This window comes from Molothrus aeneus, chromosome 3 (genome assembly GCF_037042795.1).
Source record: "Molothrus aeneus isolate 106 chromosome 3, BPBGC_Maene_1.0, whole genome shotgun sequence".
Lineage (NCBI taxonomy): Eukaryota > Metazoa > Chordata > Aves > Passeriformes > Icteridae > Molothrus > Molothrus aeneus.
This window is the reverse complement of record NC_089648.1, coordinates 16,309,666-16,326,802: the sequence shown is the minus strand read 5'-3', so window position 1 is coordinate 16,326,802 and position 17,137 is coordinate 16,309,666. Positions and strand designations below refer to the sequence as shown.

At 40.0% G+C, this 17,137-nt stretch overlaps 1 protein-coding gene across 1 annotated transcript in view; it reads right to left on the bottom strand.

Annotated features, from left to right (window-relative positions):
- VPS54 (VPS54 subunit of GARP complex) overlaps window positions 1-17,137 on the bottom strand; it is a 48,417-nt gene that overhangs the window by 18,732 nt on the left and 12,548 nt on the right. The window contains exons 6-13 of the mRNA XM_066546353.1: window positions 14,765-14,799; window positions 13,294-13,425; window positions 10,478-10,863; window positions 6,524-6,650; window positions 5,386-5,493; window positions 2,985-3,040; window positions 1,406-1,502; window positions 638-975 (exon numbers count right to left, since the gene is read on the bottom strand). Of these exons, the coding sequence (XP_066402450.1) occupies window positions 638-975; window positions 1,406-1,502; window positions 2,985-3,040; window positions 5,386-5,493; window positions 6,524-6,650; window positions 10,478-10,863; window positions 13,294-13,425; window positions 14,765-14,799 (1,279 nt within the window). The remainder of the gene's footprint in view (window positions 1-637; window positions 976-1,405; window positions 1,503-2,984; window positions 3,041-5,385; window positions 5,494-6,523; window positions 6,651-10,477; window positions 10,864-13,293; window positions 13,426-14,764; window positions 14,800-17,137) is intronic.

Below are 17,137 nucleotides of genomic sequence, written 5' to 3'. Positions count from 1 at the left end.
AAGATAGCTCTGACTTGCAGCCACAAGTAAGGGATGCATAAAAGGGTGCCAGAAGGTTGGAACTCTGGAGACTGGAGCACCTCAGGGCAACACTGCCTATGTAACCAAAGCACTGAGATGGATTAATTTATTTATTTATGCAAGTCAAATAGGTGATGACAAACAGAAGATTATTCTCTAGAATTTATCAAGGTGTATTCTATGAAGCCATCTTAACAAACCAAGCAAACAACAAAAAAAAAAACCCCCATGAAAAATAAGCATAGGAAACATGGACAGGGAACAGAAATGCTTCTGCCTGCTAAAGGCATGACAAACAATCTGTCTTCCAGGGACTCATATCTATCCTGCTCTCTACACAAGCCACCTCCCAAAAAAAACTAACGGAGAAGGGGCTCTTTTCTGGAAGAAGTGACTAAATCAGTCCCTGTACCACTACATATGGAGGTGAAAAAAAGGCAAATGTAACAGTGCACTCTGATGGCAGTCTCTAGGGGGAGAGCCACTACACTTCACCTACCTAAAAAGCACATTCCTCCAAAGTCATTTTTGTACTGTGTGACCAGAAACAACCGCCTGCACCTCACCCTGGTTCTGGTCACGCTGCCAGGTGGAGACAGGCAGGGATTTCACTCACATCATCTCCACTCCTCCTGGAGTGACAGAGGAGGACGTGTGCTCCTTGCTGGACGAGGAGTCGGTGGTGCACTCGGGCTCCGAGACGGAGTCGCTGCTGCAGGGCTCGCTGTTGGGGGACGTGTTCCTTTGGGAGGCCGAGTCGGCCGCTCCAGCCGGGAGCTCCCCGTCACCGAAGGCGTCGCTGATGAACATCCCCTCGTGGGTCAGGTAGGCCACCTCGCTGTCCACCAGGCTCTCCTTAGCAGAGTTCTTCTGCAGCGTATCCTCCAGGTCTCTGGTTTTTTGGTTCTTGTCTAGAACCAAGAAAACCACGCTACGGATAGTATTTAACGTTGCCTAGAATGAAATACAACTTTTATTACAAAAAAACACCCCAAAACCCAGTGCCACAAGTTTGTGCTAGAAAGAGATTTTCTTTGTTGTGTAATTAGTATTTAGAGGCAGATCCATTTGTCTGATGGCAACCAATATCTGATGTTTCTGAGATAGGTGAAAGAAACCTCATTTGGAGCAAACTAACACGTACAAAAGTCCTGTCCTAATCCCTAGCAGCTTAGAATAGAAGTAACAGAGCAAAAGAGGTATTATCTCTTTGTCACTGCTCTCTTTGTTAGCACTAATCATTTTTGCCCTGGATGCCAATATGCACATCTCCTTTCCATCAGAAGTTTGAACTCTACAAGATCTTAAGACTTCAAATGGAAAAACAACTTCATTCCCTTTAATGGCTGAACTGAATGAAGTTCTTTGTAGATGAATGTCTTACCTTTACTCTCTTGAGGAAGATAGTGAATTTTGAAAAAATATTCTTCAGTAAATCAAACCACTGAGGAAAATTCATCATCCTCATCTGGTCTGCAAGCCTAAAAAAAGAGCAGTATTCAGCAAATAGCAATTGTTTGCCGGCCATGATGCCTACTGGCACATACAGGAAAAGAAAACATGCTTTAAATGGAATTGCAAATATAAGGAAAACTGTGTAGACTTTTACCTGGCAAGCGACAGACATCACCTCCTAAACAACAGTCATGATCAACACAATGCAAGTGGAGAGGGGAAGGAGGGATATAGCATTAGATCATACTATCAGAAAATGAAAGCTTCACATTTACCCTTTAGCTCTTTCCTGGGCATAATGTTCTCTTCACTAGGATAAATATGTGTTACCTACAAGGGGTGGGGTTAATAACACTTTCACAAACCATGTGGTAGGAAAAAAAAATTTACAAAAAATCTACATGAAAATACTTTTCTAGTGTTAAAAAGTTGTGTTATTAAGCCCATATAAAGGCTCTATTTGCAAGGCATTGCAATGAGACCATGTCTGCTATTAAAGTACAAGTCAGCAGTTTGTGGCAAAAGAGCAGAAAAATCATTGACAGAACAAAAATTAAACCCTGTAATACACAGTTAGGACTCAAGAGCAGAAGACTAAACACTAAAGAATGGGGACCAAATATCCAATGTGTAAAAATGACCCTGTGCCCAGTCATTTCTCAATCTGGGTATGAATTCCATGCAGGTTTTGCAACTCACTTTGCTTTATCAGCTGGACTATTTTTATTATCTTGGGGTAACACTTTGCTGAGTCAAGTGAATCATAAAGCCATAGAAAAAACAGAAGCTGGCAGGGGCCCCTGGAGCTGGGGCCTCTGGAGCTGCCTTGGCCAAGCCCTGCTCAAGGCAGGTCCAACTGCACAGGGTTGCTCTGGGTCAGTCAAAGCCTGATCATGTCCCAGAACACAGATTGCACAGCTTCTCTGGGCTGTGTTCCAGTGTCTGACCAGCCTTCTGGGAAACAGATTCTCCCTACCATTCAACTGGAATTTCTCTTCTTCCACATTGCCCTTGGGGCAAACTCTGAGAGGAGTCAGGCTCCATCTCCATCTCTGCTCTGGCATTTGCCTTTGATGGGCTTGGTGAGGTTCCTGATGGACCATTTCTAGGGCTGAAGTTGTCTGGTCTCCTCTCTGGATAGCTCTTGTTCTTGATTATGGGGAACTTAAACTCATGACATGTTTTAATACAAAGTCCCAGATTATGGCAACAGGGAACACTTTCAAGTAGAGATGTATTCAAGAAATGTATGCTTCATGTAGTGAGATTCAGAGAATTTTAGTATTTATTTCAAGGGTAAATTTAAGGTGACATTAGAATATGAATGAGAAGTAAAACAATATCCACCCAGAGGTGGACAAAAGCAGAGTCTTAGGATGCAAGAGAAGAATAATCCTTAATTATAGGGAAATTTAAGCAAAAAATTAGAACAGTAAATTTATCTATGCTAAAAATCATACTATCCCCACCCACCAGCACCACAAAAAAAAATCTGGCTGCATACTTACTTAACAACCACTTCTGTGTCTATTTCTTCTATCTGCGATACTGTATTAACCACACACTGGCAAATTTTAAGGGGGAAAAAAAAACAAAACAAAAGAAGATCTTAGCTTCTTTCTAACCACTGCCGAGTGTCATAATAAACACATTAATCCTTAAGTTAAATAAGGAAAAGTAAAAGAAGAAAAGAAAGAGATACTTGTATCACTTAACAACTTATTTCTCTAAAAACACACAAAAAAAACACCCCCAAAAAACAATCAAACCCCCCCCCACCCCCCCCCAAAAAACCAAAATAAACCCCCCAAAGCAACCGGCGCATACAAAACTGGCCAGCTTCTTCAGGTCTCCAGTACAATCAATTTTCATTCCAAACACATCTACAGTTCTACAGCCATTTCATTAATCTCTTTTCCCTTGTAAGCCTAAGGTACAAATCAACTCCACTCAGACTGAAAAAAGGCTTTTCCCCCAAATGCCAGTCAATAAACTGAACAAATGAGTAGCAGAGTGTGAACTCATCTTGCCTTTAAGCAAGTTTGTACAATCCCAATGGTGACTGAGGGCTGCCATCTCAAGCTACACAGATTTTACCTCTGTTCTGAATAACAGTGGTCAGTACAGAAGCTTCTGAAGAAGAACACAGCCTTGTTCTTGAACTATGCAGTGTGCTCAGTGCTTACAAACCTCTGCTCTTACACTTGCCTGGCAACAAAAACCTACTAAAATTCACTGACCAAAACAGCCCAGCAATGCATTTGAAGAGGAAGCACATTTGAGGTGTGGCAAGAAAAGAGTTTCCTTTATTAAGGAAAAGTACCCCTAAGAGTTGAGACAATGGGCCACCATACAAAAGCATTGCACAAACCACACAGGAATTACACAAATCCTGCCTATTTTCCTTACTGAACAGAAATTTACACTGGAATTTGATTCAACATTGTCTACTATTAAGCAGAGGGGAAACCTGAAAAATCAAACTTAAATTTTCCCAGCAGAATGGGAAAAGCATTTTGAGACTGAGAATGAGCAGAAAAACAGGGAGTACTACCTGTCTATTATAAGATAAAACAAAGAATCTGAAGGGAAAAAGAAGTCTCCTAATGACTGCTGATAGAGGCAAGTGAAAAGCCAGTGGAGACTGCCAGGGCAGATGAACAGCTTTATCCTGGTGTTATTCATTAATTCATTTTTTTTTTAAATTTACTAGCAATATGGGCCTATCCACCTTGTACAACCAGAACAACAGAACCATGGGGCTGCTATGTGAAAGGGATTGGAACAGCCAAGTCTGGCTAAAAAACAAAAACCTTCAATTAAGAGTATTAAAAAACCAAATCCAAACTTTTGAAAACTAGGTTCCCAACCCAGCTCACAATACAACTGTGAACTGCAGACTATGCTATGAGGACAGGAGATGCCCAACTCAGCACCTATCTCCCAGCCTTTGAGATACAAATCAGAGGGAGTTCATAGCATATCAGAACATAACTCTAAAAAATCACCTGGCTCTAGGAAAAAAGAACCCCATTCTTACACCGTATTCTTACATATGTGGGAAAACAAACAAGATGAGTAAAACTGAAAGTATCACACACACCCTGTAAGTTCAGCCTGAGATCTGTTTGCAAACAAGTCTTCATGTCACTATCCAAATTACCCAATGTATTTCCCCCAAAGCAAGAATCTGAATTTTGTTCAATTATTCATTTTAGCTGGTTTTATCAATAAGGTTTTTTGTCTCGAAATACTCTGCCCTAAACGGCAAACCACCACACCAATGCAGAAAAGGATTTGGGGCTTAAGTTTTTTTTAAAGGTAAGCACTTCTACCTTCTCCATTACTTCACCTTGCTTTCTCAGAAATAGGCAAGGATATTTTCCAACCTTTTATCATGTGCCTGTGCTAGGTCTGTGTTAACATAAAGGCAAGAAATATTTTCTGTACCATTTGCCGGGAATTCATTTGTTTAAACTGGCAAGTTCTTTGATTCTCCTTTATGTGTTTACACCAAGAACTCCAGGGTTTTGCCTTACAGTGTGTTGGGAAGGAGAGGTTTTTAGTGTGGTTTTGGAGTGTTTGTTTTGTTGTGGGTTTTAATGAAATGTAGTGCTATGACACAACTCTACTATTTCAGAGAGCCACGTCTTAAGAGAAAGGGAAGTTCACAACAATGTTAATTTTACACAGAAAACAGGGAGCTTATGTTACCTGCACCTCCCAAAAATTATTCTGTAAAGACCTTTGTGCTTCAGGGAGCCCTTAAAGTGTCTGCAAGCTCAGCTGCTCTAACTGAGAGACCATCAGCCACCCAAAAACTTAATCAGACCTGTTATTAATGACTAAAAAAAATATTTGCAAGGGTAGAAAAAAGCTTGTCAGGTACATTAGAAATATTTGTCTTACCTGTTTAATTATATTCTTTGCAGTATTAATCATTTCATCTCCATATATTTCATAAAAATTTAGCTTTCTTTGTTTTAGAAGTCCAAATACTAGAGATACAAGTCTCTCCTATCAAGAAAAAATAAAATTAAAAAAACACACATGAAAAATATCAAGGTGAAGACAAGAAACACTTTTAAGAAATTGCACAGCAGTAAGAAAGTTCATGTATCAAGCACACAGTGAACAGCATTTAGGTCAATCCAATTCCTGCAGATGACTGCCAAGCTTTGCCTATACACAAAAGTTCCCTGTGGCAATACCAGCTGAGTCTCTTCCTCCCACCCCTTTTCCTGCCAATTCCTCAACTGGGCTGACTCACAAGTACTTAAACCTGTGGATATTTCTACCCATGAGTGAGTTTCCTGAGCCTGAGCAAGGCTGACAGTAAGCACAGCCCAAGTGAGAGGCTGCAGCACAGAGGGCAAGGAACCACAGGGCAGAAAGGGGAGCACTGCAGTGCTACTGGCACCCACTACATCTCATAAATGGATTAAACAAGGCTGAACAGGTCACAGGCTCTAGCAATTAATAAAGAGCCCTACAGGCAAAATCCAGAAAAATCTTTTCTGGGCTAGAAAGCAACCACAATAGCCTAATCTTTGTATGTTTATGATCTTCAGAGGAATGAGGAATATATATCTATATATACTGGGAATGAAGCATGCATTCAGGGCAAGCATATGCTTGGTATAAGCACCCATAAAAGCATGGGGAGACAGAATGAGAACAACATGCAAATATCAGCTTTCATTGCAAAACTTAAATTTTTACAACCAAGTATATCAGAGTCCATGTTCTTTTCCACTTACATGCTTAGATTCATGAAGTGAACTCAGTATACATTTAATCACAGAAAAGAGAACTGATTATTTTGAAAAAATGAAGTGGGCCTCGATTGCAGTTCAGAGTTTAAGTAGAATTATTTAATCTTATCAAGCACAAAAATAAATGGGCGGGGAGAGGTGTGGATGAGAAGTTAAATAGTCTAAAATTATAGTGTTGCTACTAGAGACCTGAGTGAATTACTTGGTGCTAATTAAGTACGTTAAAGATGCAAACATATTCATGCGACAGCTAATTTCAATAACAGACATACCTCTTCTAGAATTTGGCAATCATCTTCTAGGGGTCTATTTAAATCATTGCGAGCATAAGTTGAAAACTCTGCAATCATCATTTTATCTATCAGCTTTTCCAGTTCACAAAGCTGTGAGCCAAGATGCCTAAGAAAAACAGCCATTGAGATATGAGCTAAATAATCAACCTGAAAACGAATCATTAGTTCACAGCTGAAGAAAATAACCACCCAGCAGGAAATTTCCATGCAATCAACACTGGCTTAATGGGAGGCTCCAATCTTTCACTCCTCAGAGCAGCTGAAATCATGCATTTTTCAGAGGCACTGTCACCTAACACCAAAACATATGGACTTGAATATTGATGGAGGATAAAATTTGGAAGTAGGGCTTTTTTCTTTTTTTGGAAGGTGGCAAGTACCTCTTTGCTCAATGAGGTGAACCAGAACTAAGAATACTCACTGCTTGTCAGCATAAAGGTGTTAAAAAGAAGGAATACTTCTTTTGCTTGTTGAGTTCCTCAGATCATCAGTCCACAAGTTCTTCTAATTCAAACATTTGAGCTTTTGATGTGATCACAGATTAAATTCACATGACAGGATTGCTTTCAAAGAATACATAGGAGTTTTTAAATTTGCCATTTTTTATGCTACTCTAAATGAAAAATATTTTTCCCAAGTATGGGAGATTTTAGACTATATTTTGCAGACTGTTGTCATACAGAACCACAAGGGAATTTCTCACATCAGAAATGTCAACCACCCTTTAAAAGTGTGAACTTCAGAGATGTCAAACACTACAGGCTTTTCAACTTCCACTAACAGCTGGGAACAAATATCAGTAAAAATCATACTGCCTTTTCTTTAACAAAAACAAACAAGCACGAACACTTTGCAAATGAGAATTAAGTGGAGCTGTGATGTTTTAGATAAGCCTAGATACAAAATGGGGGGGATGAACATGGCTTTCATTCAGTGCTGGTGTAGCTGATCCTTTGCTGTCATGACTCCTGGCTCCTCTTCCTTGCAGAAACCCATATAGCCAGCACTGAGCTGAAGTCCAGGAATCTTGCTGGATCTGAGTTGAGCAGATTAACTTACTTATTTTAATTTCAAGATGACCAGGGATGTACCTGCTTTTGAAATTGTTCAGTAACTCATTGGAATGGACAAAGCAAACATATTTAAAATATCTAACTTAAACAAAAATAGCTGTAGAAAATCTAAGTCAGTTGCATCATGGGCGCTGACTGCAGGACTAGGAGCCACAACACAAAGGCTCTTACCGAGGTAAGCATGAAGATGCTCCTTGGTACATTATTTCTGTGCTGAACTGCACTGAAACACACCAAAACCTGTCCTCTCAAAACTCAGCTATGGAAACATCCAACAACAGCTGCCAGCACTGGCCCTCAACACTTTGTCCAAGAGGTTCCAGTCCCTAGCAGCCACAAAAATCCCTCCAAACTGAAACATTCAGGAAAAAATCAAACCTTAATTCACACTCCAGAAAAACACCTTGGTAATTATCTCTTAGCAGGTACCACTGACACATCAGACCCTTTCAATGAATACTGAATATGACAACTCTATCATGGAAGATGACCACTGCAGGGTAAAGCTTCTTTTAAAATACACAAATGAGAACTATTTTTCCATGCATCAGCTTTTACTGAATAAAAGTGTGGTTTGCCAGCATACCTGTGGGAAAAAAACCCCAAAACACAAAACAAAAAACCAAACCACCCTTCCCCCAACAAACAAAACCACCGTATCTCCATCACCCCAACAAGGACTGTGAAAGCAACGCAGAAAGTGTTTTCACAGATTTTTAAGTTAGTTAACACATCAGCTTTCTTTTGTAAAATTAAAAGGGTGAACTTGAAAAGGTTAGAGCTCTAAAACTTTAATCCTATCCTAGAGTAGTAGCAAGCAGTTACAACTGACACATATCACTGGTGACATTAACCCAGACTAAAGACATCAATGTATTACTTCACACAACCCTTATGATTTCTTCATTTTTTGCTACAACTAGAAACAAACTACATTCTTCTCTGCATACAGTGTGACAAGGGAAAAATTAATTGATGATTTGAGTCATTTTCTTACTGCTTTATATTTAATGATTCTGGCATGACTCAATTGAAAACATCAAATTCTACAAGCTGCCATGGCAACACTAAAACAAGATGTTGGGAGTTTTTTCATCAGATATTTAGTAAAAAATAGTAATTATTTAGAAAATATTTTTGCTTTAGAAGTATCTTGTTAAAATAAACTGGGTATTTAACTCAACAACTGCATCATTCTTGCTCAGAATAAAGCAAGAAGATACCTTTGGTATTTCTTGGGAAAAGCTGAAGAATATGTGCTTGCCACCAAGTCAGATTTTTTTTTAAATTTACTTCTTTTTAGAAACATTCCATTCTACTGAGAAGTTTTATCAAGACTTCCATCTTTCCACTGCACATTATTTCTTCACAAAAGCTATATACACAGGCCACTGTGAGATTTGGAAACTGTGCAGGGCTTCTCAGCTGCACTTGAATTTCTGGTGGGGTACATGACTTAGATAGCTCTTAACTCACCTTTGTGAGCCTTTACTGTTCAAAGCAGAGAGGCCATTTCCCACACACATCACTGTCTGTAACTACCAAAACAACCAGCTAAGCTTTACGCACAGAAATTATTCTTTACAGACAAGATAATTATCTAAATATGTTCCACACCTGAGGGTAATTTTGAAACAATGGCACATTCTTGGGACATCATGTCAATCAATGACAAGAGAATGGCACTCTCTGCTGACAGAGCACACAGGTTACCCAGCTGCAAAACACAGCTGATTTTGAGCGATGCTGTCACAGGGCTGTAGAACTGCACTAACTTGTCACCAAGGTCAATCCAAAGGTGACTCAGTCAAGGGCTGTGCACCGGAATCAAGTGATTGATAGCACGAACACTGAAGAGGACAAATGGCACTGAGGCATCTGAATAGAGACAAGTTACACTTTTTAGATGGTCTGTTTCTAGGTTTTTTTAACAAAAACACTTACAGTAACTTTACCCCAATAGCTTATTAGCTCTTTTCATTTTTTTTTTCATTTTTAATACTTTTTCTCGGAGTTTTTCCTGAGATCTTTTCTACGTAAAAGTTGAGGTTTTTCCGAACTAGCTAGAAGATGTGTTAGGAACTTGACAAAAGAGATGGACAAGAGCAGTAATTATATAAAGTTCTGAACATTCATGTTGCAGGTACTGAGCAGCAATCATGTTTCCATTAAGCATGCTGTGGACCACTGAGCTGCAGGAACCACAAAACCTCTGAACAAAGCACCCCTCACCCAACATCAACTTAGAAAACTTAGCACACAGCTCCTCAGCTGGCTGATGCAAGCCTTGGAGCTGATTTAACCGCACACTGCTTCTGCCAGCATCATGCCACACTGGCAGCTTTGCATGCACCACTTTTAAAGTACCTATATCTTATGACAGCTTATTTTACATCAGGTAGAAGGATTCTACTCTGTTAATATTCCTGCATGCTCCTTTAACAACTCCAGCCCAGGTCAGCCACTAAAGACACAGGCCCAAGGACCCATCCCTGGGGTGCTGCCTGCAGGAGGATCGCAGACCCCCACGTGGAAAACACCTCTCAGCTACAAGCCATGCAAGATGAAAGTCCAGCCACAGCTTTGCTCTCATCTCTCCACCCCTAAAACGTCTGTAAACCAGAACAGAGGACAAAGCATTTAGATGTCAAAATTTCATTCCACTCCAAAAAAAAAAACACCCCATCTCTGGCAAAGGCATTAGTCACACTACGTATGCCACACTTACATTTTATACCTTCTGTATTAGGTCCTCTAAGAATGAATGAACAAAGGTGGAACAAATCCTTTCAGCCAACATAATGTGCTCAACACATTCCAGCTCTCTTGCATTTTATGTATTTCCTACATGGTTACCTACCGGAAACTGTGAATACCTTGAAGCTCCTGCTGTAACACCTCTTGTGTTGTTGCTATTAAGTCCAAAGCTCCAACATACTCCGAAGTGGAGAGCAGCAACTGTACTGTGGGCTGTGTTTGGTGTACAGTAGCCATTAACTTCAGTTTATTGTATGCTTTTATACAGTTATTTCTGGTGAGTGACAGTCTTAAAACTCGAAGCGACCCTTCACACATTACTTTATCAATTTTAGAGATTTTCTCTCTAAGCAATTTTACAGCCTGGGAGGTTTTCCTGAGGTAGTCCTGCAACTCATGCTGAGAGGTCATTGCATGAAAAAATGCTTCTGAACGGAGAGAAATCTGATGAGCAATATTGACTTCCACGATGTCCAGATAATGGCTCAGCTGGGAAGAGGAAAAAGCAACATTATTGTTATGACCTGGAAGCTTTATCACCATGCAAATACACTTTCAGAGTATTTGTCTCATTGTATCACAAGGAAATTTTGCTAATAAGAGTTAAATCCCTTTGTCATTGTGGTTTAATAACTTCTTTTTAAATTAACTCAAAATCACTGCGAGAAGATGGATTTGATGCCTTTCCTGCTTGAAAATAAAAAGTTAGAAAGGCAAATGAATCTAAAATATCCAAAGTTTTGTACCACACGGTTGCACACTGGCCACAGAATATGGACAATAACCAGGAGACAGCTCTGGATACTGGCTTGCAAGCAACAGCATACATATGCAGATAAGCTATGAAATTTGGGTCACTGAAGCTGCTAAAGTTGCAGCCACTATATTTGATGACACACCACCGGAATGGCTCTGTTTATTTAAAAAGCTGTAGTACCTTCTTTGTACAAAATCTCCAGGGTATCTCTGGCTGCAGTTGTACTTTTGCCAACCAGCTGGAATTATTACTAAGCCTTTTTCCTGTGTGCTGGCACTGTGGGATTCCCAGAGACAGTACACCTACATGTTCAGAACCTGAAATTCAAATTCTCTATGTCCAACAGTCACCAGACCACTGTGCTGGTCTGATTCTTTCACTGTAATAGCTCTGTGTTTTGGCTTAGGCTGAATATGCAAACTCCAAGGACTGAGGCTTTAGGATGCTCATCTGAATGTTAATGCTCAGATGACCTGGTTTCTCAGAGGTGCCAAGCATTCAAACCTCCTGCTGAATTCCAAAAGGCCAACCAGAGATGGAAAGGAAATCAGCTGGAGAATGTCTCCTTCTTGGAGTTATTTTCATACTGCTTCCCATGGATACACTAAGGATTTATACAACATACAAACCCACCTTTTTTGTTCACATCTAATTTAATCAGAAGCATCCTCCACCAACCAGCTGTGACACACCTAGCCACAGGGAAAGCCAAGACAGATTCTGACACAGGGATCAGAGAAAGGGCTATTACAAACAATTATTTATGTGATTGTACCAACCAGATGCCCCAGGTCCCTTCACTATGCTAAACAAGGTAGAACAAACAGAGCAAGCAGCACCTGCCTCAGAAAGCTCACAATCCCAATGTAGGGCAACACATGGGAGGAGGTAAAGAAGAAAACACCATGAGGAAATTTTTAAGTAGATCAACAACAGTCCAAAAGATCTTGCTTTAGACAAGGTTTACAAAATACTGTTGAAAAATGGTGCCTGGAGCTAGATACAATTACGGCAGCAGGGTGCATATTTACATGTAAGTGTAAGCCCCGTGCAGTTCAGAGGCTTTAAAAAGTAAAACAACAAACGTGGGCTCATTTCAGTCATATGAAGCAGTGTTTTCACTCCTCTGCATCAGTGAGGGCTCTGGGTCTGCTTCAACACAAGTCCTTTCTGAGCGTCCATGCTGTTTCCAGGCACATTTTGGGAATTTCACAGCATATGCCAGACACTGCTTTTTCATCTTCAGACAGCAACTGCCCCAAAAAACTCCAAAGAAGCCTTCCTCCAACTTTAGATATGGAGGACAACCTAACACACCTTTGAGTTAGCCTCCAGTAGAACCTGTCACTTCTTCCTGAGTTGGCAGGAGAGGAGGAAGACTAATTCCCAGAAATTTGGAAACACCTTCCAGACAATCTCATGTTATTTTTTCCTAAGGTACCTTATTTTTTCCCAATGTACCTCACTACTCAGATTTTCTAAAAGCATTTTTTGGGCATTTGTACTGCAAAGATGACTCATTATGAGATTTTCTATATTATGACTACATAACTAGCAAAAAAAAAAGATAAAAACAACCAAGAAGAGACTTCTGTTTCCAATATAAAAGAAACTGCTCTTTCATGTTCTTCTTTGTGAAATGCAAAAACAGACCAGTGCAGACAACAACAAAAGAGGAATCTCCTAAAACACAAACACCATAGGATTTAGTATTGCTTTTAGCATAGAAACCACAGTGCCTTGAATCTGAAATTTTCCTGAGATGTTGGAAAATAACAGTCTGACACAGTATACAACCTGTGCAATCCAGCATTCCCTTCTATGGAACTGCTCTTCCTCCCTAAGAAAACTACTCCACACCTCTGAAGTTCTCCATATCCAGCTGTTTCAGTAAGTTACAGCTGTCGTGAAAAGCCAGTTGTTACATAATACACAGATTCTTTTTTTCCACATTTGACAGATTTACTGAGCAGGGAAAAAGAGCTCTCTTCCAGCAGGATGCTTCCTGCATGATTTCCTAACAATCTGCAGCCTGATGTAAAATGAGAGATAGCAAAGCCCACAATGATGCCTCAAGAAACACTACACAGCAGCAGCCATGGAGTTCCTTTGCAGTATCCACCAGCACTGATGGATAACCATAACTTGTGTCAAAGTTGTACCTTTTCTTGAAGTAACTTGGAGGAAGCTGCATCACGATTTCCTTTTCCACCAGCGGTACTAAAATGAGACCATGGTAAAACGGCATTAAATGTTAAGGAATCTTCCAAGGCAAAATCTGGTTTCATAAAAATCTGAAATAGAAAAACAAAAGAAATAAATGTGCCTCACTCACCCCTATATTTTTGCCCCAGTTTAACATATCTCCTGTCTCATTAAGCTAACAGAGACCTTAATTTGTTGATTTCAAAATCCAGATTTTCATTTATTCTGGCAAACAAATTCATTTCAGACCTTACAACCAATGTACTTTAAAAGCTTCTGTGATCTGACAGTCACATCCTCCTGAAAGTGGAAGTCACAGCTCCAAAATTACATATGGATTCAACCACCTGAGATGACCTAAACATGCCAAGTGTGCAAACATAGGCAGCTTTGAAGTGCAGGTGGGCCCTCTCAAGGATCTGAGCAAAGCTTCTTCACTAACAAGGGCATCCTGCTGCTATCTGCTCATTCCTGGGGCCACAGCTCCCACCAGGCTGATCATCCAGCTGGCTGTCAGGGTGCAGCAAGTATTTCTCTGGGAGGGAGCAGAGCCTCAAGCTGACATCCTTTAGGCAGGATGTAGCAACTGTGCTGGGCACAGGAAGAGTCAGTAACACATAACATTAACCACACCTCCTGGAGAACTATTAGTCTAAAATTCTCTCAGGTAACATTATTTATACTTGACCAAACCCTGAGCTTACAGGCAGGCAGTAGAACTCTCTTCCTTTTATTTATGAAGTGTAATTTTAAAAGGTTCAACGCAGACTGCAGCATCAGACCACACTCAAGCATTCTTGTTTCCTGGACTTTAAACACTGCAGTGGCAACTACTCAAGTCACAGCCTACACAACCGGCACAGAGATGCTGACCCATGTTAATAATCTGACTTCTTACTGTACCTATAAAAAATTATTCAGACTAAAATGGAATCTGGAGCTGTGTCTTTTGTGTCAGCCTGACACAAAAATCCCCATCATGTATGCTCCATGCTTATATGCAAGGGAGCTCTGATCAAGGATTCAAATAGTTAAACCTAATGCCGAGTTGTACACTAGGCAATATTCAAGCTTTTCTCAAACTCTTCAGTTTTCCCTTCCTCCTAGACTGGCTAATTCTGCTCAGTTTTGAGGTCTTAACTTCATTTTATTGAAAGATGAAAAAATAATGGTAGTTGTATTATACTTTAAGGGAAAAACTGAGACCATGGAAACAATAAGGAAAAAAAAAGACAAAGCAAATCATCCTTAGTCTTTAAATTCTGAACACTACAGATCCTCTTAAGAATCAACCCAAGTCATCAGTGCGGACAAAATTTCTACAAAGAACAGAGTACATGCATATATCCAATACTTTGTGTGAGAAAGCCTTACAACAGCTCCAGCCTGCAAGCAACAGTATATATATTCAGTGCCCAGAAGCCATACCTTAGGTACTTGCTCCAGATCTGTCCTGGATTTATCTAAAATTAAACAAAACACAGGTAGTCATTCATGAGCAAACAATAGGAAACAATTCCCTTGAACAAGTGAATCCCATGAGGAAGTTTTCAGGACAATGATGCCATGCTCCTCACAGAGGGGGAACTTGCTTACAAACTGAAATGAAACTTCCTGACTGAACATGAGGAGAACCTTGATGACATGAGGACAGTCAAGCATTGGAGCAGGCTGCCCAGAAGGGCTGGGTACTTCGGAGATTTTCCGGATATATATCTGTAGATACTTTCTGGATATTTCTATTTTTCTTGGTAAAGCTTTGAATGGCTTGGTCTGACCTCACAGCTGAACTGGCTTTGAGATGGCAGTTGCAATAAAGTCCTTCTGAAGTCCCTGCCAACCTGAAATATTCTGATTCCTTGAAGTACTCTTTGGTCCTTTGCAGTTCAGGTCTCATGCCCAGACTACTCAAGGGAGCTTGAACTTAGCTGCTTTGGCAGTGTCAGTGATTGACACAAAGCAATCCACTTAGCACTTCACATTCATTAGTGCACTGGCAAGGGCCAGTAAAAGGTCCTTCTAACATCATCCCAGTTTTAATGCTTCAGACTGAAGCTGCCCATATAATCACTTTTGCACAGCACTTGGAGATTGGATGCACAAAGACTGGCAACGAGGGCTCAGGCCAGAGTCCCAAGCACTGACCAAGCAGCACAGCAGCACTAATTCCCATGCTGACCTGACAATTGCACAGGGTGAGAGAACTGAGCTGGGAAAAGAGTTAATTCATTGTATCCCAGCAGAACTTGAAGAAACGGCAAATTCAGACTTTTGAAGTTCAGCCAAAATCCCCTGTCCCACCCTTACTCATTACTTTAGTGGGCATTATGAAGAAGGGGCACACAGGAGGACAAAAAAGTCGAGGAAATTAAAAGAAACAAGCCCATATCTCTGTTGCACAGTCTGCTCAACCCTGACAAACATGGCAAGTGCTACCCCAGCATCAGCTCCCATACTGCTCTCTTTGGTTTTTACTTCATTTGTCTCTTATTTGTATCAAAGTACAAAAGGCAATCTTGGAATCATCCTGCTGTCCTCAGCCTTTGGACAGACCAATTCTTACAGGAGCGAAAGGCTAAGTCTTGTGGGATGGAGTTAGAGGAAGACAGGAAACAGTAACAGCAGAATTTATAGAAAATCACAAGCTTCAGTTTAGCAAATGATGCTTCTACTAAGAACTATCCAGCTACACAAGCAGCTCCCAGTTACTTCGGTGACAGTAACTTTCTCTTTTTAAAACACTCACTCTTTTAAGATGGATTAAGGTAAGACTGAAGAAGGCACTTTGATTTTGCAGTATCGATTTATTTAAAAAAATATGGATATTGATCTAGTACCGATATCCAACTGTGACAGACAAAGACTCTCTAACAGTTTGAAGTTAGAAAGTGTATGTTTATTGTGACTGTGGGCAGCGTGAGGGATAGCTCCCAAATACACACCACAATTTATAGGTGATTACAGAGCCCTTTTATCTATACAAGTACTGAATATCCAAAATACAAATGCATATTCATAACTTTGGTACATCCCATTCCCTGCTTCATATGGTAATTAGTTCAAAAGCTATTAAGCATGCGCAGTTTGTTCCTCAAAATGAGTCGGTGGTCCCTTTCATGGGGAAGGTCCCAAAATGAGGAAGTAAATGAAGTCTTCCTCGTTCTGACCTTTCTACCTTTGCAATGCAAATATGACAAATTAACCCATTGGTAGAACTCCCATTTCCCATCTTCAATTGGTTTCAGAACAGAGGAGGCCTACAATGGTCTTATGTTCCTAAACGCTATTTATCAGTCTCTATATTCTTCATTATAAACCCAGCTAACCAAACATTGTGTTGACAAGCAATCAATTATTAGTTAACTACTAACTCCTAACTTCATCAAGGCCTACCCACTTATTTTAATTAATTCCAATAAAGCTTATCTCTAACTAAAATCTTGGCTCCTCTAAAATCTCTAGTTTATGTCTCAGTATGCAGCACAGACAGACTCATTCTGGAACAGCTATTCCAAAGTAACACCAATAGAGAGAAACCCCCAAAAGGGCTTCCTCTGGCACAGAAGAGGAGGAAGAAAGTCAGCAGAAACAACTTGATCAGAAGGAGTAAACTACTGAATCCTTTTTGCTGTATTACCTGTAGACATTGATATAGATAAGATTTATCAAAGAGATTGATAAATAAACCCTTTTATGCTAATGTTTTTGAGAAAGTAAATTAAAATAAATAATAAAAACTTTCTCCAAGTTATGAGTGCTTCTTTTATGTATATTTTTTTCTATTTTTTTTTTTTATTTTGC